The sequence below is a fragment of the Stegodyphus dumicola genome, chromosome 6, assembly GCF_044657685.1.
Source record: "Stegodyphus dumicola isolate Sdum_Otavi_A_Nest chromosome 6, ASM4465768v1".
Classification (NCBI taxonomy): Eukaryota; Metazoa; Arthropoda; class Arachnida; order Araneae; family Eresidae; genus Stegodyphus; species Stegodyphus dumicola.
The window spans coordinates 44,221,274-44,249,200 of record NC_140773.1 but is presented as its reverse complement, the minus strand read 5'-3'; the positions used below and the strand labels follow the sequence as shown (position 1 = coordinate 44,249,200).

The 27,927-nt window shown below is 33.1% G+C and overlaps 1 protein-coding gene across 3 annotated transcripts in view; it reads left to right on the top strand.

Moving 5' to 3' along the window:
- LOC146996733 (regulator of G protein signaling 7-binding protein A-like) overlaps positions 1-27,927 on the top strand; it is a 329,695-nt gene that overhangs the window by 55,826 nt on the left and 245,942 nt on the right. For all 3 annotated transcript variants that reach the window (XM_085818264.1, XM_085818265.1, XM_085818266.1), the window contains one exon: positions 15,911-18,930. In XM_085818264.1, coding sequence (XP_085674390.1) covers positions 18,772-18,930 — 159 coding nt within the window. In that variant the 5' untranslated portion in view covers positions 15,911-18,771. The remainder of the gene's footprint in view (positions 1-15,910; positions 18,931-27,927) is intronic.

Below are 27,927 nucleotides of genomic sequence, written 5' to 3'. Positions count from 1 at the left end.
TTAGTAGAAATCGCCAGAGTTTCAGAATACACCAAACTCTGGTAACCACGCGCATAAAAATTGTCCAGGAGCAACTATAAGCATGAAAAATATTCATTTTCCAACGTCGCCATTCTTGCATGCATTCTTTTGGTTGTATTTCAAATACCAATGCCTTTTACGGACAAATTATTATTTTTGTCTTAAAATCGTTTTCAAAATATTTACTTGGTGAGTTTTTCTATAACAGAAGATACAAAGGTGAAATTTCTGTGAAAATACAGTACTTTGCCACCAAATCGCTAAAGGGAAAATGATTTGAATCCTCTTCACAAGCGATCATTGCGAAATTTCCTACATAACAACAAAACATGTATGCAATATATAATTTTTAATAATAAACGTAATTATTCTTTTTTTTCCGAAAAATTCGCCAAACTGCCCAAAAATGGTTGCGATAATGCGTAAGTATTGACTGCTTTATAATGCGTACAAAATCTAATTATAAAGAAGTACGTCAGTGTAAATCCTTGAATTAAAAAAATCAGATTATGATTACAGATCTTGAACGCAAAGGCTTTGATTTCGATGGATATAGAAAGCAGCTTTAATATTTTAAACTAATTTAAAATACTAAAGTACCTTTCAATACAGGAAAGAGCCATACAATAATCAACAGAGAAATACTATTAATAGTTTAACTATATGAGTATAATTAGGTAAAAAAGCAACATTAGAATGTTTTGAATAAAACTCTGTCCTTTAGAATGTATTAGTATATTTAAGCCAAATTAAGGCTTCATATTACACATCGTTCAAAATTTACGTCTCTCAGTCATTGTTGGTAACCCGAATTATTCAGAATAAAATCTTGCTATATGGAAAAATACTAACGTATTAGCATTGTATAGTCATTAGGCTATTTTACTTGAAAAATGTGAAATGTCTTTGGTGGGACTCGAAGCTGGACCTCTCAAATACGCGTCGAGTATGCTTCCAGTTACACCACGAAGGCAGTATATACCTTATACATTCATTACTAAAAATCGCACTGTTAATTCAAAATTAAATCATTCTAAACAATTTTATTATTATTTACAAAATTCACAATATAATTCAAAATCTAATCAATACAAGAAGAAAATTATCTAATATAAGCAGAAACTATCTAATTAATCTTATTGTTTAATTAGATAGTTTTCCTCAAGTTCTTTATCGTTGATGCTATCTTTTGGGGAAAGAAATATAAGATAGTCCACAATTTTTAAAACTTTGAATATTGCGGTATTTTCAGTACTCAATTCCGAACTTGCGTTTTCTAAAAATAACAATAAAAATAAATTTTTCAGTTTGCCGGGACACTTGTGTACAGTTTGCAGAACTTTTTAATATTCCAGGAAAGAAATGTTAAATCTTCAGGTCTAGGCTTATAGTTTTAAAAATCTAGTAGAACATGCTATGATTCTGCTGAGGTGAAAACTGAGTAACAAACTTTATTGGATAAGACTTGTATTTTACTTTATTGGATAAGATTTTGCAAAAAAAACTAACTCTAAGAAATGGAAAGTGTAAGAGCAACAAGAAACCATCGTAAAATTCTCCAAGTCATTCCAACTTCTCCGGCTATGATCAGGGGATCATCCATGGTGTACCGCGAGTAAGGAAGAAAACCCAATTGTGTAAGTCTGTTTCTTATAAGATGCATGATTTACTTCATATTGCATTGAATGGAGCATTTTCATTCGCTGATATTTATGAGTACCTTTGCCTCGCAACTTCTAGGTATTTTACAGCACCGTCAGTCGCTTGCCGTAGACAGCACAAAACATTCGTCAGCCAACACAGAGCGAATTTTCGAAACTGTGCGCGAAGTAGCTAATTTGGTGGTTTCGTATAGATAGAAAATTGTTGTTTCTTTTATATATGTTTATCATTAATATTAATAGATACTAATCATACTGTAGTTATTCTAACCAGGGCATCGTACGAGTCGGAAAAAGAAAAAAAAAAAAAAAAAAAAAAAAAAAAAAAACCTATAACTATAATTTAATGTTGAGAAATATTTTTACATGAATTTTAAAAACAAATGTACTTATCTGATTTGTGGCTTCTAGTGGTTTCTAGTGGAAAATAAAGAGTAACACAGAATGACATTTTACAACAGTTCATAAAAAATATGATACTGAATATCGTTTTAACAGTCTGAGAAAATTAAAAATGAGAGAATTAAAAAACACATTCCTTGTTCAACAATCAGTATTTAGGAAATTCTCAAATAAAAGAAAGATTTTAGTGCCATTGCATCATTTAAGGTTGCATTTACTCGCAATTCACAAAAAAACCCCCTTGAGGATGGCAACATAAAGAAGTAATGCTTGCAGCATTACATTATTTCGAGTAATTAATTTCGCTAATCATTACTGGTGAATGCAAGGCGAAAGATGAGCTTGAAGATAGCATCTCGTTCTGTCCAATCTACCTCACGAATATTGTATTAAAGTTAAATGAAATATTGCATAAAGAAATGCAAAGTACGATACAAAAGTATATACATAAAAATTAACTATTGATGAGACTGCTGAAAAGTTTAACTTCATTAAATTTCAACTAATTGTACACGAGAAAGCATTAAATTATAAGGTTACCGTATATTTCTGAATTATATTTTGCCTTACGGTTTAGGCTCGGACTTTACTTCTGGGTGTTCTTCCTTGGAATTCTATCCGGAGCTGAAATTTAGCAGTTAGCAAGACCCGGCGATATATAATATACCCGCTTGGATATACATACGCCGACGTTGCTTCAGTCTATACCTGTAATATTCTTTCAACTATAAGTCAACTATTTTAGTCACTAATATTTTTTTCAGTTTTTCAGTTTTGTGATCGAATTATCCTTAATTTGTTTTGAAATGGTAAGTAAACAGACCACGAAATTTCAATATCAAAGACACTGGTAAAATTATTTTACTTATATGCATAAATACACCGTAAAATGTTTTCATTAGACAGGGAGATATGCCGTATTTCTTATACACTGACAAAATCATTTTTGACACGCGTATATTTCATTTTTGACACGCGTATATAAGCTCAATTTCAAGTTTCAGTCGCAAAAGTGTGCTAAAATTATTGTTTTATATATGCAAATATACGTGGTAATATACAATAAAACGTTTCGGCTTATATGCGATGTTTCGTATACAAAAAAAAAAAAAAAAAAAAAAAAAAAAAAAAATCTGAAATGTTTCAGATTTTAAATTACGTCCAAAGGGGCGTTCTTTAACATTTTGTGTGTTACCTTTCTTTATTAAATATCATGTTCCTCGCACTTAAACCATAAGATCCAGTGCAACAGCAATATCGCAAAATAGTTTTAAAACGAGCATATCTTTAGAATTTCCGATACAGAGACTCACGCGCCGGAGATAAAAATGTTTTTTCTGCACAACGTTGCCATTGCTCGCTTTGAAATCCTTGAGTTTGTTAATCAAAAATTCGTCAAAGTTTTAAAAAATAGGAAATCGATCATAAAACAAATTTCAAATTTCAAATTTGGTCTTCCACATGCTCATATTCGTTGGAGGATTACGTTATTCAAAATTCGATGACTCTATGTACCGTTGTTTTATCACAATACGAGAAATATACATACATTTATGCAGATTTTTCATTATTTAATTTCTTCAAATATAATGCAGGACTCTAACATTTTGTGGCAACAGTTTGAAAAGTGAACCGACATTTATGAGTCCGACGCAAAATGCCAAAACGAAACTAATAGTCCTTCGGGATTCAAATCCCTTTGGACTAAAAAAAAAAAAAAATAGAGTAACGATTCTCGACTTATCGACGACTTGGAAATATGACTATAATTGAAATATACTTTATATGCTATATAATTTGCAACATTGGTATTTATTTCGTTGTAAAAATTATGGGAGGATGAAGATTCCGTGAAAAGCTTTGCTCGGGCCTTAAGTTTTGTAAAGGCTCGTGGTCTAAAAAATAAAAAAGCCTTTAATGTTACTTGCTTACGCGTGCATATTATATGAGAATCCATTTGCTAGTCCCTTGAGCTGGCCTTTTCAGAACCCTGTAAACCGTGAAACCTTCAGCTGAGCATGAAAAATGCCCCTTAGGTAAATGAATGCTCTTATAATCCGTAGAAGCGAGTTTCCGCTTCTCCTAACAGAGATTAATTAAAAGAGTGAATAAAACTGTCGGAAAGGGTGGATGTGTCACGTTCTATAATCAGTTTCCACATCATTAAATATGAATGGGATCATTTTGCGAGGTAATCATTTCATATTGTTGACTTTATCATCATAAAGTATATATTTGCTCAGCTGAAGCAAATTATTCAAGTGTTAAAAGAAAAGCGAATATTTATGGAAGACTAATCTAAGGTATCCAAAGAATGGCACTGCGTTAGACTGTTTCATCTTTGACAAAACATGCGCGAATATGCTGAGTAACTGGTTTCTAACTTCAGACAGACAGGAAAAAATATAGTGTCTTAGTATTAGGTAAGAGATTTGTTATTTATTAAGTATTTTCTTTGAAGTTGCTACTCCTTAAAGGCAACTAATTAGTAATTATTACCGTTTAACACAGAATAACCTCAAGACGTCTAGTTCAAGTCAAACTATCTCGGAACATACTCAGGACATTCTGAGGATCTTCATTCTAAGGTATTCTAAGTATTTCGCAACTTAACATCCTGAAGATTTCGCTTGTTTAATTCGCAATGTCTTGGAATATGAAAAGATTTCCTGAAGATGTTGATTCTCAAATATATTGAGGACTTTTCTTTCGTTGAACTTCCTGAGGGTATTCATACTGCATTTTCGGATGGCTTTTGTCGACAAACATTCTGAGGATATTTATTATCAATTATTATAGATCTTTAAATATTTCAAATTTGGTGGAGGATGTTCTGGAGATATACTGAGATGCGACGTAAATATGGGGACAGTTTATTAGCTGGGTATTCCAGAATGTCCGGAGGATGTGGTAAATATAATTTTAAATTCTCACAATATCCTAAACACTGTCCATAAAATATCAGATGTTCCGAGGATATACCTCGGACGTGACATTAAACATACAAGATGATGTATTAGAGCTATATTTCAGGATCTCCCGAGAATATGTTAAGTAGGAATTTAAATTTATACATACATACACTGTTGATCAGACATAACGAGTATATCCAGAGGGTATATCAGGGATGAAACTGTAAAGATTCGGCATGATGTGTTTGAAAAGTTACGGGGAAATTGCGGGATGTCTGAGGATATGCTTAGGATGTCTAAGGATGTGTTAGCAAGTTTTTAGGATACTTCGTGCTTAAACAGGAAATTAATTACATTAGTATCAGGTAAGTGCCAGTGATTTACAATGCATTTTCACTATAGCCACTGGCAATTCAAAAGTGACTAATAATTGATTATTATGAAAAGCCATTGCTCATTTTAATTACAGCTAATTTTTTTATTGATAATACTTTACAAGCATTATTGCTAATGGATTGCGCATATTGCCCCTAAGGTTATACATACAGGTAGGACTTCAGTTAATCTGTTTATGTGACTTGACTGATATATAAAATTTATCTCCATGCTTTAAAAAGATCTGATGTGGGCACCATATTATTTCCTTGTACGGCCTACTAAATTATGCACATTTTTTGCTGTGTTTCATTTAATCTTTTTCCCTTGAATTTCATTCGAGATATATTTCTTATTCAATTAATTCAGTTCTCGCTTCGCAGCAAGGCCAAAAAAAAGTACATAAAAATTCAAGACATTTTCATTAAAAATTGTAAAATACAGGAAAACACGAAACACTAAATACAAATAAAACAGGTTGTAGAGACATTAAGTTAATTGGGAAAGCCAGAGAGATGAAAAATTAGCAACCGCCTTCGCCGGGAATCGAACGACGGACCTCTCAATTACGCGCTGAGCGTGCAGACCACTACAACACGAAGGCTCGACAAGAAGGTGGGAGAAATACCTTATATACTCTCCCTTTTAAAGGGCGACTGGCTTTCTTTAGGGGGCACAATCGCCAAATCCTGGCTGGAGAGAAATCCTCATCCATCACCCTTTTAGTTCGGGTGCCACTGTAGAGACATTAGGTTAATTTTTCGAAGCAGGAGAGACGAAAAATTAGCAACCACCTTCGCCGGGAATCGAACCACGGACCTCTGGAATACCGGCCCAGCATGCAGAACCACTACACCACGAAGGCACGCTAGGAAAGTGGGAGAAATACCTTATAAGGTAAAAAAAAACAGCTTTTACAATTAAAATTAGAGTTTAATCGCAAAACCAAGCAATTCGGCCAGAGGGCGAGAAGGAAGATGTTCCGGTGCACAAAACTGAAAATTTAATTTTCGCTGCACTCGGCAAAAGGACACTGTAAGGGAAAGAAACTACCTTAATTCACTATTTTAGTAAAAGTTTCAAATATAAACTGATAGCGGTTTCATTAGGCTTAGTAGCATTTAAACAACTTTTAAATTATTGATAATCTACAACTGCTCCATGCAGATTAACTAAAGCATAAAAACCTTAACCGGAATATAAGCACAATATAATTCAATCACTTTTAAAGCCAAAAAAAAAAATGCACAATTTATCAACATATAAGATAAAAAAGCTGAGGCCACGCGAGCCGGGTAAACTTTCGTTTAAGGACAAGTAAACGGCATTTTTTTTTCTTTAAAAATTCATTCACCTACAAATACAATGCCGCAAAGTTTATAGTTTCCATCCTCCCCCACCACACGTATCATTGCCACAACATTTTACTTAAAAATAAGTATGTAACTATATTATACGGAATAAAAGTAGAATTGAATCACTGGCTCAGAAAAAATAAATAAAAATATAAATATAAATAAATTAAAAGAGCTGAAAGGTTTCAGATTTTAATGGTTACCTGAAAGGGTTTGTTAAAATGTTTATACTCTGTCGTTGAGCTCGCAGTCTAATTACTCTGCTGTTGCCCTCACTTCTGCTAAGCCATTTGTTTTGCCTTTTTAGCTTCATTGTTTAAGTATCATTTTCTTCATACATACCCCATATACAATTCAGCAAAATAGCACAATAAAAAAGTTCATCGGTACTGCGCGTCAGCACTTAGATTCCTATTTAAGGGAATTTATATGGCGCCGAGTTTATAAAGAATAAACTATTTTGTTGCTGTGTTAAGTGCAGTCAGGGATTTTTTGCCGCCGTAATAACTGGGGTAGGTTTTCATAAATTGATTTATTATTTTAAAATACTGAATGAATATTTACATACGTTTTTACATGCTCAGTTAATGATTGCATTTGTCGGTAATACAAGCAAATGAAGAACGACTGTTTATTAAAAAAATGGACTCACTTCCATCTACGCAATAATATATAAGTGCCTAGAAATTTTCAGAATGTCGCCAAGTTGGTGAGAAATTTGCAAACATTGCTAAATTGGCGATACAAATTGCTGTTACGCCCCCATGCTTGTATTTTGTTCGTATTGTTACGGTTTTTGTATTGAATCAGTTATTTTTAAATAGAATTAATTCAAATTGTTTTATATTACCATGCAATGCAACACGAGACTTATTTGAAGAGAAAGCTACGCCGGAAAAATTAAAAATACAGGAGCACGCGCATTTAATGAAGAGATATCTCGTAATTGTACTCTTTTGCTACCCAGAAAAATCGAGAAAATTCTCGTGCATTTAAAAAGCTTATAAAAAGCGGGAGGAAAACATCTCAGTTCAGTTGTTTATTTTATTATTATTTTTTTGCTGTTAATGATTGTAGCGAATTCGCGGTGAAATCGGATTAGATTTCTCTGTTTTGAATTGAGTTCTGTTGAACGTTGTAGTAGTTTAAAATATAATTATATAACTACTGTGAGGTATTGCAATAATGCACGAATATCTGAGGAAATTCAAGCATTCTGTTTCATTTCTTATGATAATAATAAATTTTATTCACTTTTCATCGGACTTGTGCATTCAGTTCATAACGAACCCGTACGCAAGCAGCAATATCTATAGTTCTAATTAAGCTAGCTTAACGATTCATATATCACTCTATATAGAATTGCAAGATCTACAGTATAATTCACTAGATAGTTTCTTTAAAACAAAATAAATGGCTATAAATTCGATGAATAAAATTATTAAAAAAGGTATACTAAATAAATATATAAGTAAAAACAATACATAATCTAGAAAATGAAGAAAAAAGGTGACAACTCCGTTTATCGATCAGCATTGCAAGTACCAAATCTTCCGAGTATAGTTAAAATTTTAAAATCCTTCTTTAAGGGATTGTCATAAACATACGAGTTAAAATTTTTATGAAATGCGAAATTTTAGAGTAATAACTTTAGAAGGTTGGTTAATGTTGTAGCGTTGCGCGCCTCCAACTTGCACGCAACCAAGAGGTGACTGTGAAAACTGGATAAAAGACAGAGTCTTGTTAAGGGTTTAAGTCCCTTTTTATTCAACGTAATAAATTACAAGTGCGTGCTCTTGACGCTCACAAACTGCGCCAACTCGGCGGTCAAATAAAAATAATAACCTGAAAAGAAACTAAAGACAAGACTCTAACTACGAGGCTCTCTAAAAGTAACTAACCTCACCGCGTTTTACAATACCGCTGCTAATTCAGCAAACTTGAAGATCACTTGAACGATTAACAATTCTTCCAGGCCAGTACACAGGCCGAAACGCGGGATTCTTCAATTTCTGGCTAACTACCTCCGCGTGAACTCGTTTCCTTTCTATTTAACTCAGAATACTTCCGCTGATAATTTGAAACCTTGCGCGTTCTACTAAAATTTACATACTCTGGCATTGGCAGTTCCAGGGGAAAAGTAAGGCTTGACAGGAAAGGTAGTTTAAACTTAAAATAAATGTTAGTTAAAATAAATATAAACCCTACATTTGCCGCTGCCAGAATTTGGAAAACTTGGAAGCAGGTCCTACAAACGACCTGTTGTAAGTTTCTATAATTCTGAACTAACTCTCGAGAACCTCGTTTACACAAAAGAAATCTTATGTAACAAATTGTATACTAAAATTCTGTGTATGCTTATAACTCTCTCTTCTTACAGCAACTTTTCCTGGACTTCATCAATCAATCTTGGTCTTTTCCTTCCAGCATCTGGAAGGAATAAGTATCAGTATCTTTCTAAATACATTATAATTTACACTTTCTTGACACAATAAATTTTTGTTTTTAAACGATTCGTATTCCTTAGTTATTGCTTAATTCACATTCATTCAATTTTTCAAGCATTAATTTAACTTTACCCTGGCTCTCCACCATGTGTGGTGTCAAACGGGAATATTCGTGTTTTAGTCTTACAACACTTCCCCTAACCACCATGATTTGTTAGAATTCAACTACCAAATAGACACACCTTACTCGACATTCTACAACTCAATGAGCTACTTTCATTTTTAAAAATTCAAGTGTAGGTGGAGAACCCTACAAAACACATTCATTCTAACTTCCCCCTCATTCATCTTTAAACATGCAGGCTTTCGCTCTAAAGCATGACTTTATCTACAGTTTAATACTTAAATTTTGAATTCATTCCTTTTGAGCATTTTACTTTTAGCATCTAAAATTTTATGCTTCTAGACTAAATTCTACTTTTACATAACATTCAAGTATTTACGTACATTTACAAAATTTTAATACATATGATTTTTTCAATTTACCATAAAATGAATAAGAGAAATAAATTTTTACTTTACTCATTCTTCGCCAAGCTGGCGGCACTGAAACTAAAATTCTTATTAATACAAGAATACGAAGTTATTTTTATCCTCGGCCAAATTTTGGCTTTAACATAACAGAATTAGTCTTACGACCAACAGAAAATGCTTGTTCTTAGCTTTTATACTTAAAGAAAATAATACTTTTGCCTTAGCTAAATAAAGTAAAACAAAACAAAGTCTCAACCGAGACATATTGACTTTCGTCAAAACATAGAACTTCGTACTTATGCATAAGATTTCGGAACAAAAGAGAAAAAAAATTTTATAGAAGATTTTAACTTATCTTTGAGTTTTCGATGCTTGAAACTCCGTCATTCTTTTGTGGCAATATTGTTCCCAAGTTATAGGTTTCATGGACGTCAATCTTCTCCTTACTGACCTCCGAGTGTCGTCCACATTAGTTTTTCTTTTGCGTCCTCTGCATGCTGGCCTCTTGGCGGAGTAATCGTCTGGTTGTTGTCGTTTCCGTTTTTCCATGGGACGGCTGGTCTTGACGTCCTCCGGCCTGGAGTCCTTCTTGAATTTCTTCTGTTCCTGGTATTTTTGTTCCTCCTGTTGCCGTTTCAGTTTCCGGAACGGCGGCCTTGCTGGCACCTGACTCTCTGGCCCTGGGCGCGTTCTCCTTGATGTATAATTTCTCCTGCGATCCGTTGTAGGTGGTGTTTTGCTCTTTACCACGGTTTCTTTACGCGGTGCATCTGTATTCTTGTTTTTCTTAAATGCTGGAGTTTGAAAGTTTTTCTTTTTTCTTTTTGGTACCGTCGTCCGGGTTGTAGAAGGGCTAGGTCTCTCTTCAGTTCTCTGCTTCTTGGGTGGTGGAACAGTTGTTGTTATCTCTGGACCTTCTACTTCGTTTAGACTTGAGTCCTGCAAGAAACTTTTAAGGATTTCAAAATCATTTGGATTATAGTATTTTTTCACCTGGTCGGGACTTGCTTTACAGATCTCCCCTCTCTAGTTCTTAAGATATAATACGAAACCTTTGATTTCCTGAATTACATAGGGGCCTTCAAATTTTGAAGCTAGCTTTGCCGTAAAATTGTCTGGGGCACTTGATAAAGAAAATTTCCACTTCAATACTTTATCCCCAACTTTAAAATCTGCTTCACGGCGTTTTCTATCATAATATGTTTTTTGCTTATTTCTTGCCGTATCCGAGCTTTTAAGCGCCTGATCAATCAGTTTTTGCACATCTTTCTGTTTAAACTCTTGCTCTCTTTGTTGCACAAAGAATAATTTATCTAAAGGCGTAATTAACTTTCTGCCTAAAATAATTCTGCTGGGGTTTTTCCCGTAGTATCGTGATTTGCCGTTCTTAAAGCATAAGCTAATTCATTTATGTAGCCATCCCAGCGCTTGTCATGTGTGCTCACGTAACTGCGAATTATTTTTACTATGTTTTTATTCACTCTTTCTGCTATATTTGCCTGTGGTCTATACGGAACCATTTTGATATGGCGTATGCCAAGTCCATTGCATATGTTTTCAAATATTTGACTAATGAATTGTTTTCCGTTATCGCTAATGACTTTTATCGGTGCACCGTATTTTAAAATGTATCTGTGTAAGAATGCATCTGCGACTGTTTTGGCTGACGCGCGTTTAAGTGGAACAATTTCTGTCCATTTTGAAAAATGATCTACTATTACTAAAAGAAAACGATTTTTATTTAACTCGCTCTGGGGGGAGGGACCAAGAAGATCTATGCCTAAAATTTCATTCGGAAATGTAGCGCGAATGCTATTTAAGTACCCGGCCGGGCTGTAATTAATATCATTTATTAACTGACATTGATTGCAGGACCTGACATACGCCGTTACTATTTTGTATAATTGCGGGAAATATACCGCCTCGCGTACCCTTTTTAAAGTTTTTCTGATCCCTAAATGACCCGCTGTTTTCGCGTCGTGTAATTCCTTCAAAATGCTTAATCGAAGCGAGGCTGGGATGTCTGGTTTATACTCAAGATTTTCGTTTGTTGTTTTCGTATAAAATAATAAATTATCTATTATTTCATAGTTTTCTGCTCTATTTCTTATCGCATCTATATCTGTGTGCTCAAAGCTTTCGGGGTCTTTCAAATATGCATAGATATTTCCAAATTCAGGATCAGCTTTCAGTTCGGTGATAATCGTATCTCTAGAATCTAAAATTTTTGAAGTCAACACAGCGCATTTAAGTTCATTTCCTTCATCGTCCAGTTTTATACGAGAAAGTGCGTCAGCTACATTGTTTTCCTTACCCGGTTTATATTTTATTCTGATATTATATTCTTGGAGTTTTAAAGCCCATCTTATTAACCTGGGCGTTAGGATTTTCCCCGAGTAAAGTCTACCAACCGCCGCATGATCCGAAAAGACTGTTACTGGCGCTTTGCCGAAATAAACTCGAAATTTGTGTACAGCCATTAATACTGTTAATGTTTCTCTTTCTGTAGCTGTATAATTCCTTTGTGTCTGATTCAATGTTTTACTAAAAATGCCAGAGGATGGCTATTTTGCATAAGAACCGCCCCCACCGCATAGTCTGACGCATCTGCTGCAATTTCCAGGTTTTCGTCCCCCTCCGGGAATTTTAAAACAGGGGCATTGATGAGCGCTTCTTTTAATCTTTCAAAAGCTGTGTTTGCTTCCGCTGTCCACGTAAATTTACCTTTCTTTCTTTTGATTACTAAGAGTTATTCATCAATATTAGCGAAATCTTTTATGAAAGACCGATAGTAAGAACATAACCCAAGGAAAGAAGAAAGTTTCTTGGCGGTGTTGGGCGGTGGGAAATTCTTGATGGCTTTTATTTTTGAATCTTGCGTTTCTATACCCTTTTGCGAAATTTTATAACCGAGATATTTAAGTTCTTTAGTTGCGAACTTGCATTTTGAGGCGTTAATTGTAAGACCGGCCTCTTTTAATAATTTAAAAACTTGTTCTAGATCATTAATGTGTTGTTCCAACGTACTACTCGTTATAATTATATCATCTAGATAAATTAAAGTTGATTTTCCTAGAACAGGCTTTAGAATAATGTCCATAGCTCTCTGGAATGTTGATGGGGCCCCAAAGGGCATGCGTAAAAATGCATAAGTGCCCGATTTTGTTATAAACGCGGTTTTATGTACGTCTTCGGATCTCATAGCTATTTGATAGTAGCCAGACGTTAAGTCCAAAGTAGACATGTATCTTGTCGATTTGATCTGTCTAATGATTTCCTCTATAACCGGCAAAGGGTAAACTGGAAATTTAGTAATACTATTTAGTTTTCTGTAATCGATAGCAAACCTCCAAGCCCTTTTATTCGAAGGAGGAAACTCGTTCTTTTTCCTACATAGTACGACTGGACTCGCGTACTCACTATTTATGGGCGTTATTATTTTATTCTTTAACATCTCCTGAATATGTTCTTCGATGATTACGTCTTTTTGTTTGTCGTACCGATAAGGTTTAGTCCTACAAGGTTTTTCGGCAGTTACTTGTATCTTATGCGTAACTATCTGACAATTTCCCGGTTTTTCTGAAAACAAATTAGAAAAATTACTCACCACTTGCTGTATTGCTTGCCTTTCATGGTCATTCAGATGGCTAAGGTCCACTTGCGGTGTCTCCACAGGTTCCACCACCCTCTGGTCCATCTCCAGTACCACGGAACTGTCTTGAAAATTCAATTTGGCCCTCGCGGCCCTTAAAAACTCCATACCTAAAATAAGAGAATTTTGCAGATTTTTCACTACAAAAATTAATACTTTGAGGCTTTCCTCTTTTACCTGTATGTTTAATGATAATTTCCCGATGCAGTGACATGTTTTTCCTTGCGCCGCTATAATTTCCGTATTTTTGGTTTTAAATAATCGTACCCTATAAAAATTCTTTTTGAAGAAATTTTCGCTCATAAAATTCCCTTCTGCTCCTGTATCGATGAGGGCTTCTACTGGTACATCGCCAACCAGGACTTGTATAATTGGTAGATGTGAGTTTTTTACGATGACCGTATTTAAATGTCTTTTTGAGGGTTTTTTTAAAACTTCCGGGGTCTGGGCCCTCCCTTTCACAGGCCCCTCTACTCGTTTAAAGCTTTCCTTTCAAGTTGTGCCTTCTGGGTACGCGGATGTTTATCTTCGAATTTTCTTTTTGGGCCTTGACCTTCGAGTTTCGATGAGTTAGCTTGATAGCTCTTTCCCCCATAAGAGTGATTTCCATTTCTGGTTTCCTCATTTGAAGATTTCCTTCGGGTACTTTGAGAATATGTTGCCCCTCTAGCTTTTCCCGCTATTCTGCGATTTTGAAACTTCACCGCCAATTCGAAGAGCTCCTGCAATGTGCTTGGGTTTCTAATTTCAAAGTAGTCTTGAACAGCGGGTAACAATCTTGGTAAGATTATTTCAATAATTTCCGCATCGGGTTTCTTCCCATACAGCATATCCGTCAGCTTAATTTTTCGTAGAATAAAGTCCGACAACTCTTCTATATCCCGTTGATAGAAACTATATAGTTCGGCTTCCAGCCTTGCTCGATCTTTCACTATGGGGAAGGCCTTTACTAACGATTTTTTGAAATTCTCAAATGTATATGTCTGGCTTCCAAATGCCCCTAATAAAAATGTGACTATATTTTTCCACCATAGCGCGGCCTGTCCTCTTAGTGCGGATGTGGCGATGGCAACTTTTTGTCTTTCAGGAACAGGGTAGAGCTGAAAGTGGTTTTCTAGACCTTCTAGAAATACCACCACCGAATTTTTTCCGTCGAAATGGACGTTTGGCTTGATTGACGCTCTCAAAGTCTGGACCAGGTATCCAAATCCTTCCAATTGGCTTGTCATTTCTTGGTGTTGTCCAGCGGTTTCCATCCAATTTTCGGCCATTTCAGTTCGATAAGTGTTCGGGCGCCAATGTAGCGTTGCGCGCCTCCAACTTGCACGCAACCAAGAGGTGACTGTGAAAACTGGATAAAAGACAGAGTCTTGTTAAGGGTTTAAGTCCCTTTTTATTCAACGTAATAAATTACAAGTGCGTGCTCTTGACGCTCACAAACTGCGCCAACTCGGCGGTCAAATAAAAATAATAACCTGAAAAGAAACTAAAGACAAGACTCTAACTACGAGGCTCTCTAAAAGTAACTAACCTCACCGCGTTTTACAATACCGCTGCTAATTCAGCAAACTTGAAGATCACTTGAACGATTAACAATTCTTCCAGGCCAGCACACAGGCCGAAACGCGGGGTTCTTCAATTTCTGGCTAACTACCTCTCGCGCTCGTGAAGTAAGAACAGCACACCTTGAACTCGTTTCCTTTCTATTTAACTCAGAATACTTCCGCTGATAATTTGAATCCTTGCGCATTCTACTAAAATTTACATACTCTGGCATTGGCAGTTCCAGGGGAAAAGTAAGGCTTGACAGGAAAGGTAGTTTAAACTTAAAATAAATGTTAGTTAAAATAAATATAAACCCTACAATGTTAATAATTAACCCCGACCTTGATATAAAATCCCACTACGGTATACATCTATACGAAGTGAAAGACAGAACGTAACTGTTAATATTAATATAAAACTAGCCAGCAGTCTAAAATAGTTAGTATCAGACTCAAGTTTATCGTTCTGTCTATCAGGCATAAGACAGATGTCTCAGTTTGTTTGTCAAACATAAGACAAGTATCTCGATTTGTCTATCAGATATAAGACACATGCTCCGGTTTGTTAATCAAAATTATGATAGATGTACCTGTTTGTCTCTTAAACTAACAAATATGTTCCGGTTTTTTAGTTAGACTTAATATAAGTGTCCCGGTTTGTCATTTGGATAAACTGACAACCCCTTGTTGGCCACATAGCTGAAGTTTAGTCTGTGGTTCCACTAAAATTATCCACAAAGTTTGTTTAATTACTCAACTGGACTTCGTTTGAAGCTTTTCACATTCATAAAAATTTATAATTATTATATTCTTTAATGAATTTATTATATTCTTTAATGAATGATATTATTACAAGCATTTTCTTTCCAACTCTTTCAAAAATTCTAATAGCTTAGCCTTTTACATTTAATTATCTTTCCCCCGACAGATGGTGCTAAGTTCGTTTAAGTTTTGTAGTTGTAATTTTTATTTTCTTTATTTAAATGTACTTTTTATTCTTTTTACAGGTCCAAAAAACTCTATACTGGTTGGACGCAAGAATAATGATCCAAGAAAATCTTAACAACAGATTTTTACAAGTTAATGGAAAAAAGTACTTGCTGAGAACCTTCCTAAGCGATCTGTATCATTTTCATCCAGTTACGTTTGTTCTTGGTGAATAAATAAGAAACCTTAATTACAGAAGCCAACACACTTGTTTTTATAACAAGAAAATTATTCGCTTGAAGCTTTAAAAAGGTCTAAGAAAATATAAAAAATGTTTTTTTTCTTCAGTGCAAACACTTCTGTGAAACCTCTTTAATCCTAACGTCAGAATTTGACATTTTCTCCCTCTTTTTAATGCTTGTAAGTAACTAAACGTGCAGAATAAAAAGGAAATATGTTGATTTTATAAAATAACGAAATCTTCTTTTGTAATGAAGAAATGGAATTTTACTTATGTTCTTGTTATTCGCTTTAGAAAATAATATGTCACTTATTCTTGCTTTTTATATAACTAAATAAAATAATTTTTTACATAGAAAAGAAGCTCGTGCCACGCTGAAGAGTTGAAATTACTTGCTTGAAGTTGGTAATTTTACAGCACAAGAAGATGGTGTTTTTGTTTGAAATTTATGTTACACCTGTAAGCCATGAGATTGATTTTTTGTAAACTTGGAAGAAAATTAAAGAAGCAAATTCATCGGAATCTCTAAAGAAGATAACATTTCAATTGGAAAAATTGTGAATGAAAGCATGTAAATTTGATACTTTTTTATTTGGTTTTATTTTCAACATTTCTGCAACCTTGTACGAGCCTTTTTCCCTTTATTCTGTTTTTTAAACTGAATTTAATCAAATTTGATGATATTTGATGAGTGTATCTACACGAACGGAGAAAAGAGTAAATAATGATCAGGCAAAAATTTACATATATACAATACGAAAAGGAGCATGGAAGAAGCATCATTAAATTTTATAAAATGAATCGAATGAGAGAAAGGATCGACATATTTTTATGCTTCTAAAATGCATGTTACAGTATTAAATTATAGTAACATTTAAGCGTTTGGTAATATTGCAATAATTGAAAAAGAAAAAAGATGTTAAAATCTCAAGCAAATTACATACGTTTTCAGCTATTTTAAGTTCACATAAGAAATTATTGGAACGTTATGGATTTTATATATCTATATATTATTGTGATAAATGATTTCTAGATTAATGTACTGTGCAAGTGAACCTTCAAGCTGAAAGTTAATTTTCAGAAGTCTTTCATGATGAAAATGCTTCACATTATTTCTTAACTTCTTACTAAATGATAATTTTCTGCAATCAAATAATATAACTAAAGATAAATTATAAATTATATATTTGCTATATGCTGAAATATTACACAGAGATTTAAGTGTACATCAGGAAGAGACGATATAATGTGATACGTATACGACTTATACCTGAAAATGCAAAAATAAATGCGCGGTAAAATATTTTTTTCCTGTGTCTTTTGTCATTATTTCTGGGCTCACATTAAGCTTTCTAAAAGATTCTGATTGACTGATTGCAAAATCTATATTTGGTATAATAGTTCCAAATTGACAGTCTTTTTGGAATCTAATATCTTATGAAAAGGTTCATTAGAAATTATTCATTGTTTTCAGAAGGGTATTGTTGTCGATGTCGTAAAGAATTCCCCAGCCCTAAGAACAAAATGCGATTTTTGAAAGATATTGGAGGAGCTATCACTTTTAATGGAATGCGTTGCTTAAATTTTTGAAACCTGAAAAATAGCACAAGGATTTATTCATATTTTTAGATATCAGGTTTAAGATACTCTTATCGATGTAATAAAAATTGAACAACTGGAAGAACAAATGCGATTTTCTAGAGTTACTAAGAACTTAACATTTTTAATAAAAACCATTACTTAAATTTTTGGCATCTGCTATCTAACAAATATTTTGTTGAATAAATTATATATTTTGGACTAATACGAGACTAACTGTGCATGATTCTTTTGATATTATCCACCTTTGACAGAGTTACTAAGTAACAGTGTTACTAGGGATATATATATATATACTATAACCAATATGATGATACAAATTTAGTGTAAGGAAACAGACGAAGTGACAGAACTCATTTATTGAGTATATCGTAAAACATTACCCGAAAAGAAAAATTCTGTTATCTTTTCTCATAAACTGGAAGAATTATGTAATCTTCATGCAGAAATCATAATTCTGTAATCTTTATGCGGAAAGTAAAATAATTCCATAATTTTTTTGCAGAAACTATAAGAATTCTGCAATTTCCCCCCCCCTGAAAACTAGGGCAATTCTGTAATTGTCTTGTAGAAAACAGCTATCTGGAATCTTTTTGCAGGAATTAAAAGAATTGTTTTTATTTTGTTTTGCAAAATTAGTACAATTCTGTTACTTTTTTGCGGAAAATAACAGAATTCCGTTATCTTGTTGCCTAAACTAGTTCTGCAATACTTTTCTTTCTGAAAACTGGAACAATTCTGTAATTGTTTCGCAGAAACTAAAAGAATTATTTCACCTTTTTTTAATGCCTTACAGAAAGAAGCCTGCAATCTTTTCCCGCCTGAAAACTAGAACAGTTCTGTTATCTCATTGCAGATATTTGAAGAACTATTACATTTTTTTCACCAACTGCGACTGAAAAATTCTAATTACTCCACTAATGTATGGAAACATCAAATTATGCACGTCGTTTTTGCGTAAAATTCGAGTTTTAAACCCTCATTTAATTCAGTGACAGATACAGCACATGATATTGCTTTTAGTGACAGAGAATGTGATTGGCTTTGCATTGCAGTCAGATCGCATAAGAGGCGATAGTGTGTGATACGAATCGGCGCCGCATGAGTTGCGGGACTGAGTGCGCCAAACGGCGCACGGAGCAGCCGAGTGTCCGTGGTGGGATCCGCGCAGCGATCAACCGCAGGCTCTCCCGACCCGGGGCTTATGACAGCTCTGAAGGAAGCAAGAGCAGCGAGCTGCAGCTTGCTGACTGCGAACGAGTAAGTAACAATTCCATCATTTTTACAATTCATGTATTCTGTTTTCGACGACAGAATAACAAGATGGACATGGTGTCCGCCAAAAATTTTCCTGCAAAAATATTGCGGAGGAAACAACGCAAGGAAAAACGTCGTCGTACAAAACATCGCTGCAGAATAGAGAGCAAGGAGAAAACATGCAGTTCTGAAACACCGTAGTAGCAAAAAAACTTCGCAGTTTTAGAATATCGTCGTACAAAATTTAGTGGTAAGAAGTAATTCGCTTACAAATCATCGCGGGCATGCATTTTCTGACTGTAAAAAATTTAAGTGAGTTTTCATGCAGTACATTTTGAGTCCAAGAGAAGATAAAGAATATGTTTTCATGATTTTGTACTAACTTATGAATGTTTATTGATAAAGTAAGAGGAAGCCGCTTTAAAAATCCCGAAATTAGTAAAAATTAATGCTACGTATCAGCAGATTACAGAATTTTAAACTTATGCTTTTCCTCTTTCTGATCTTTTTTATATTAGATTTTTTTTCATAGAAAGCTACTAATACGTCTTTACAGAAGGGGTTAATTAAATAATGACTAGCAAAGTAAGTTTGAAAATAATTTAACGTAGCATTAATACGTTAAAAGATGTTTAAAGTTTTAACTCTTTTGAAAACCTTTTAAAAGAACGATATTTAATTTCTAAAGTAGCACAAATATGTAGCATTAAATTTTTACTAATTACCAGATTTTGAATGCTTAACTTTCCTTTTCGTATTATCAGTAAAAATATTTTAGTTAATACAAAAATATGAAATATAAAGATAAACACATTCCTTTCATCTTCTTGTTACAAATAATTATGCAAAAATTCATTTAAAGCTTTTATAATCAGAAAACGCATATCGGCGATGTTATCATCAAGCGATGATATGCAGGTACTTTAGTTTTAACCGCAGTGTTTTGTATGGTGATGTTTTAAAAGTACCAAATTTTCGGTACATTTCATTTTTTACCACTGTGTTTGAAAACTGCATGCTTACCTTACTTTGCTTTGTTTTCCCCCATGATGTTTTATACTAGGACGTTTTTCCCTTACATTATATTCTCCACGACATTTTTGTTCGCAGTGTTTACACATTTAATCGATGGACACCATCCTTCTGATGCAATTGCTCATAGAGAAAGAAGATAAAATAAAGTTGAGACACTGCTTTATTTGAAAGACAAATGGACCGTAAGCAGACCGTAAATGGACAATAAGCAGACAACGAGAAAGAGGCTAAAACTTCCTACATTTACGGAGTGAGTGGTGTCGGTATCGAAGGCGGGATACGTTTTCGTGAGGAACCTTGTTGAATAATGTTCCATTCGTCTGTTTAATATTAGAAATGTAAGAAGCAAACTGCATTTCAACTTAATAATGCAATCATGTTATTCATTTCTGTGGGGATATCTTAAAGCCACTTAATAAAAAATAACTTTGTGCCGTTTAATTCTGAACAGAAAAAATCTGACGTGTACACCACATGACTTCCTTGTAGGAATATTAAATTAGACGCATTGTTTCTTGCATTTCATTTAAGCTTATTGGATTGAATTAAATCTACTTCGTCGATAGCAGATAAACCACAATAGAATAAATTCACTCTTTAAAATTCACTATATTTCTTTACCATAGCGACATTCTGGAGATAGGTTTCCTTAACAGCGTTACATTTCGTTCATATTATAACTCAAAATGCACAAAATTTATATCATCTGAAGAATTATCTAAACATTGCCACGTGTTCTATACTATAATATATCTAAAACGATGTATAAAAGAAATTAAGTAAGCAAAACATAAAAGAAACAGTTTTTCACAAACGATTCATTATTTCTCATTCAATTATATCAGTCCTCACTTCGCGACAAGGCAAAAATACATAAAAACTCAAAATATCTACATTAAAAATTACGAAGTAAATCTTAAACACTTATTTCCTCTAATAAATTCCACAATGAATTAAGGATTATTTTATTCGCAATAATAAAAGATGGCGCTACCTTTGCTGTTGCGAAACTTAGTTTCTCTAGATTGGCAACAAATCCGCTAGTCTGCCAACTTTCAAATGTAAACAAACAGGGCCGCCATAGAAAAAATAATTAGGCTTAATTGCACTTAAACAACTTTTAAATTGTTGAGAATTTTACAAATATTGCATTCAAATTTACTAAAGGCATAAAAACCTTACACGGAAGATAAGAACAACATAATTCAAGCTTTTTATAGCTAAAAATTCACAATTTACAAACATATAAGAATAAAGAAACTGAGCTCACTGAGCCGAGTAATAGAGAGGATATGTATATACATATATTTATATACTTTTGGTGCAGCCGATTGCAACCAAAATGTGCGGTTCACATCTACATGTTATTGAAGTCCTATATACAAAATCTCAACGTTCATTCATTTTCACTCATTTTTGAGTTATGAGAGATACGTACGTGCGTACGCACAGAGGCCACGAAAAATTCTCTTCAAAATTCATTTCAAATCAGTTTTATAATTTTTTTGGGGGGAAAGAGTTCTTTATTCTGTCCTTACGTACAGATGTGAAGCAAACACATCGTTAAATTGCATTCAATAGCGGTGAAAATGGATATTTTCGTTGAAATATGATGCCTGAAACATTTCGCGATTACAATACTTGCTTTTTACTTCGTACAAGGAAGTAAAAAGAACTTCAACGCCATAACAATAATGTGCCGTTTAGCTACTGAACAAAAATGAAGAAATTCAACGTAATTTAATTGAAGAGCTAAGCAAAACTTTTATCGCTAGTCTTATTTTATCAAAGTGTTGCCTTTTCGTTGGCAAGTACAGGAGAAGTGTAGTGATTGGTCGAAAGAATAGATTGAAATACTGAAAAATAAAAACTGAAGAAAATAAACAAATTGAATATTATAAAAATAAAGGAAACAAACAAATATTTTATCGTAAAAATTTTGTGGCTGGTCCAACATTATCAAAGTTTGTTGTTTCATTCGCGAACATAATAGAAGTGTAGTGTTTGCGGTGGAAGTTGTAGTGCTTGGTCGAAAGACGACAGTTGAAACTCGGAACAATTTTTTTTCGCGCCTCTGACAAGAACAGAATGGAAATTACTTTATTAAAGGAATTTCTGTGTAACCTAACATTTCAGAATAATTGAAAAATCTCACGAATAAAGCATCTTAAATACCGCCTCTGTAGGAAGCTTGCAAAATCCAGTTCCGAGAGCTAGATTTTCTTTTTAACAGGAAAGCACTACGTCTTTTGCTTCAAACATTACAACTTCTGTAATGCATTCATCACCGTTATAATAACGCTTCGATAAATTTGGACTATGATAAAAATGCAATGAGTGATAATGTTTTAAAAATTTTTGCTAATTATCACGTACGACGTCTTCATTTATTTACCACTGAAAAACTTCACATTTAGCAAATTAGGTATTTTGCATAAATTTTCTCTTTAGGAAATTATAAGATGTCTATCTATTATTATGTTAAGCTGTCAACCTTCAAATGCGATTTTAATAGATTTTAAATGTCCGTTTGATACTTGATTTTTTATTTCTTGTTGATTGATCGTTCAGAAATTTAAATTATTGATTTAGTAGAACTTTTGTTATCAGAATACGTAGAAGTTAGCTTAGAAGTATTAGAAAATGCATCTAGACTTCTAAATACGTGAGGACAATTTATCTAGAAGGCCAGGCATTCCATTTACCACAATAATTATCTCTTTATATTTCCCAGTTTTCCGAGCATAGATGTTTTTAAAACTTTCTAAACGATGCATTTTTTAAATTCCTATCATTCATAAATAACTGCATGTAATTAATATACGCATATGTATATTACAAATTTTACTTGAGTGTTTATTTGGAAATATTGATCTAAGATTTTACTATTTAAATTAACTCAAACTAAAATTTTATTTTATAGATGAAAGCATAAAAATAGTTAAATTTGTTGCTACTGCTTATTAAATTGATATATTTAAATAACTGTTTTAAATCGTAATTTTAAAAATAAAAGTTTAATTTTCTCATATATCATTTTGCCCTGAAAATTCATTTCATATTTCGTGCACGCTTTCTTCTCTTTCTTTTGGATCTATTTATGAATTATTTAACAACCTGAAATCCAAATGAAAAATATCTAACAAACAAACAAACAAACAAAAAAAAACTTAACAACATGATCATTTGAGGGGGGGAGTATTTGAGATTATGCTTAAGAAATGGTAAGTCGGTCTTTATATTCTTCTCAATAACTGTGGACCCTGTCGCTGGGACTTGGCGAAAATGTCCTAAAGATTTACTAAAATTTTTACATTAAGCACTCGTGAGAATGTTTAGAGGTTAATGAGATATAATGGTATATCCTAAGGATGCGGTAAACAATAATTTAAACCCTCACAATATCTCGTGGTCTGTCAAGGGACCTAGCGAGAATATCATGGGAATACACTGAGATGTGGCATTAAACATTCGGGAAGATGCACTTAGGAGGTTAAGGGGATATGTAAGATGTCGGAGGATGTGATGAATTGGATATTAAATAGTACGACATGCAGTATGCTGTCGAAGGGACCCAGTGAGAGAAGAAAAATGCACCTATGTTACTTTGTCTAATTGTAAATAAAACATTCAATAACCTTGTTCTTTGCCTTATTGTCTCTTTAAACCTTGTTACTTTAAACACTCGGGAGGGTGCGTTTAAAAAATTAAAGGAACATGTTCTGAGGTTGTTTGCTGAGTTTGTGAGCAAATACATCGACGGAGGATTTTTATCCTGTGGTGAAGTAAGATTCCTATTTATAGATGCTTTCAAGCAGAAAACGAAAAGAAGGAAGAAAGAAACTCGTAAGTAGAAACCGATACCTATCAACATATGGAAAATATATGTAATAAGTTCCAGTAAATAAAGAATTTTACTTTAGAATGCAATCTGCAACACAGTTTCATTTGTTCAGTAGGGATCATTCGAGTTTCCTTCACCTATTAGTTTGCGAAGCGTTATTTCCTTCCGCCAATCTATGTACCTAGGTAAGGGAGATAATATTTTTGGTCCAAAAGCTCAAGGGTACGTTTTCAATGAATAAATAGGAATTAGGATCCTCTTTGAAATTTCTTTAATTTATTTTACGTTGCAAGCTCTTGTTTGATTTTTAGTTTTAGCCAATTTTAATTACTGAAGTAATTTGCGTAACACAGTTGGCATTCGTTTTACTCTTCAAACGAAATGAAAGCATAACTTTTGTGGTAAATAACCTTTGTATGCCGTACCATAATTAATTATCTCCCTTTCGCCATTAGTCACATTTCTGATTAAAAATATTCATTACATTTATATGTTTGTTCTCCTTTTTTATTTTTTAAATACACAGTAGCTCTACAAAAATTAAGCAGGTTCGTATGAAACTGAGTTCGTATGAAACAAGTAAACGAATTAAACAGCATTTTTCCTTTTTGTCTCCTATATATAATCCTTAGAAATCTATATACAACGCTTGATAGTTCCGTAGAGCTGTCTAATTCTTTCGCAGAACTGATGTTTTGGAAGATTGTTTAAGAGCTCTTGTTTAGTTTTCTGAATCTCCTTACTGATATTAAAATATTGTTTTTTTGTAATATTAAGAAGAGCGGAAATTCTCTGCAGGTGCCAAATCTAGCGAATAAGGATGTTGATGGGGTTTGTGAGACTGTTTTTGCTAGAAACTGCTTCCAAAACGTGCAATTGTGTGACAACACATTATCAGGGATAAAAAGTAGTTATTTGATCGAGCCTAACGCAGTAAATTTTAAGAAGTCTACCTATTATATCGTTTTGAAGTATGGAGTTCACCATCATGAATAAATGCTTTATGAACTATCGAATCCTTTTACAATCTGAAACTGAGTCTTTGCTCGATATTTTTGAAGTCAAATTTTCTCTGGCCTTGTTAAGTAATAATTTTTATTTATCATTTCAGCATTAAGAAAACGAAATTGCAATTTTTCATTTAAACTTTTCATAAAATAAGTGTATACTGAATTTAAAACAGAGAAATTGTATTAAATCTATAATACGAATAAGAATTAACGTGAATTTAAACTCCAAGACAAAAACTGAACGCACAAAAGCATTCAAATTTAAGAATAGATCACGCATGTCTCTTCTCTTTTAATTTTTTGCGTCTAGTTTTAAAATAAATATGTGCCATTTTAAATAATTAGAGTAACGATATGAAAAATATTAAAAGAAGTTTCTAAAAAAAGAATCTTTTATTTACAATTCATAAAATAATCAATGAACTGAAAGGAGGAAAATAATTTATTTTATAAATTAGTGGCAACAAACTATTAAATAATTTTCTTCGTAAAAAATCTACTATTTTATATCACGAATAATAAAAGCGTGGGGCGACTTTTTATAAATATATAAAAGTAATGGTTTATGTTTGGCAATGCAATTCGATGATTAGGTTTTTGTTATTTGGGTATCCACGCTTTTATTATTCTTGATTCATCCTAAGCGAATTTTGTAAAGAGAGCGAAATAACAAATCACATATTCCCATTAAACTACTCAATAAATTATCTTCTTTTATCTCTTCTTCATCATATTATCTCCTCCATCATATTATATAATAAAAGATTATTTTATAAAAAACATTTTTATTGCTTTTTGCTTTCTTCTTTTTATTGTGAATTACATATTATCTATCAATCAAATTATTCAACTGAGATTTTCAACAACCAATAATCCATCTTATATTTCCGACAATTCTCTTATTATTTAACAACTTAACGATAAAGTATGTTATTTACATCTTCTGCATTAGCATTAGAGAAAAGTGGGTTTAAATTTATAGAACGGAAAAAAAATTAAAAATAGTATGGAAGGTTATCAGTAATTCAATCGCTAATCGTTAAGATCTGTTGATTTCGAGAATCGCAAAAGGAATTGAACATTAAATGTAAAACATATCTATAACGAAAGGTACAAAAAAAAAAAAAAAAAAAAAAAAAAAAAAAAAAGTTTATAAATTTTAGACGTCTTTTCTAGTAAGCTCAATTTCTTTTCAGCTAAATCTTTCTAGAAAGAAAAGGGATTTAAATTGCGTGAAGTATTGACATCATAACTATGTTTCGAAGCAATGCCAGCTGAAGAGCCCCATTACTAGCCGAGCGGTTAAAGATTTCTGAATGCTGGTAGTTCCTCTGGAGTTAAAATGGAGGACAACGGGCTAACCACAATATTATGTTTTATGGTTTTACCCGTATGTAACGTGATTTCGAGTCGTTTATCTTATAAAAACCTTGAAGGCGTCCCTACTCTTAGGCAGATACCCCTTTTTGGGCTTTTCCTTATTCAAATAGCCTAACCTAAGCAGCCCAATGAAGAACTGATATTTTCCCTCTTCTACTTTATAATGCAACATATATTTTTTAATGTTAAAGGTTCAGTGAAATCCTTTTTATCATTCATGTCTGAAAAGTTGGTGACCTCAACAGCGGCCGAGCGGTAAAATCGCTGAACACTGGTATTTCGGTCGGTGGTTCAAATCTCAGCGAGAGGGCTGGATGCATGTGCGTTTTCGTTGATTTTCCCATGTGTAACGTGTTTACTAGCAAATTTCTTTTAGAAAGTCCTCCATGAAGGCATCCCTCCACTCAGACAGATAGCCCTCGAGTGCTTTGTCGTACTTACATAAACAAAACCAAAAAACCTTAAAAGATGGCGAAGTAAATGTTCTGTAAGCTGAGAAAATTTCAAAACTTTGTAACTGATAAATTTTTAGAGTGTATATTGTAATAAATAGAGCAATTTTAAATTAAACTTATTAAATGTTAAAAAAAAGTGAATTTAAGTAGGGAAGTTAAAACTGAGTGATTTTAGAAAACACTACAAAAAATCAGAAATTAAAAATTTCATGCAAATCTCATAAAGACGTTTTTCTTTCGCTCAAACAGTAAAATTCTGATAGTCTTACTTTGTTCATCAAATACGCGGAGATATACGCGAAAATCATCGTACACGTTCGCGAAAATCATCGCGGATGTATGCGTGAAAAATCGTTAAATTAATAAAATTAATTAATTAAATTAATTAATACGCATTATTAAATTAATTAAATTAATTAATTAAATTAATAAAATACGCAAAACCGAATTTTGAAAAACTCACTTCATCACATTACACTGTCAATCTTAAAAAGGGTATATGCAAAATTTGAACTCATCTTAACTTTTCGGGAGGTAGTTTAAATATCAAATTTTCTTCCGTGGCGACAAACATCATTGTCATTGCTATTTCTATAAGCTCAATAAAAGCTTATAAAAATAGCAAAAATTTATCGTATACAAATTCATTTCTTTTGAAGCTTAAAAAGGAAATTTGAATAACACACAAATAAGGCGTACTGTGTACTATGTATTATTCAAAATAATTCGAGAAAGGCGTGGCACAGAGTCCATTAGTGACCATTACGGAACAATAATTAGCCGTGATTTTCTTCCGCACGCATAACTGTTATATAAAACGAAAAACCTTTTCCGCTGATAAACGTACTCTTCTAAAAATAAATAGAAAAACTTAACAGTATATTGAAAGAAATTATGAAACATATTGCGACCTGAATAGTTCTTGAAAGTAAAGGTTCTTTAGACGCATGTCCAAAGAGTTTTAAAAGTAATGTAAGTCAAGATCGTAAAGATATGTTTGATAACTTTTAAAAATTATTTACGCCAGGTCGGAAACTTCTTTTACAGTTGTTAATTTAATTTTTAGACCAAAAGGGCTATTAATCTTGATAAATGATTTTGTGCCGATTCACTTTAAACGTCATCCTCTGGTAAATGCGTTGTTTCACTTTTTATTCTGTTGCCTTTCCGAAAAATGTTAGATATTTATCAACCAGTTGAATCTATCTGTATAGTTTAACTAAGCTATTTAAAAGCAATAGATGCAGTCATTAAGAATATTACAGAAGATTTTTAT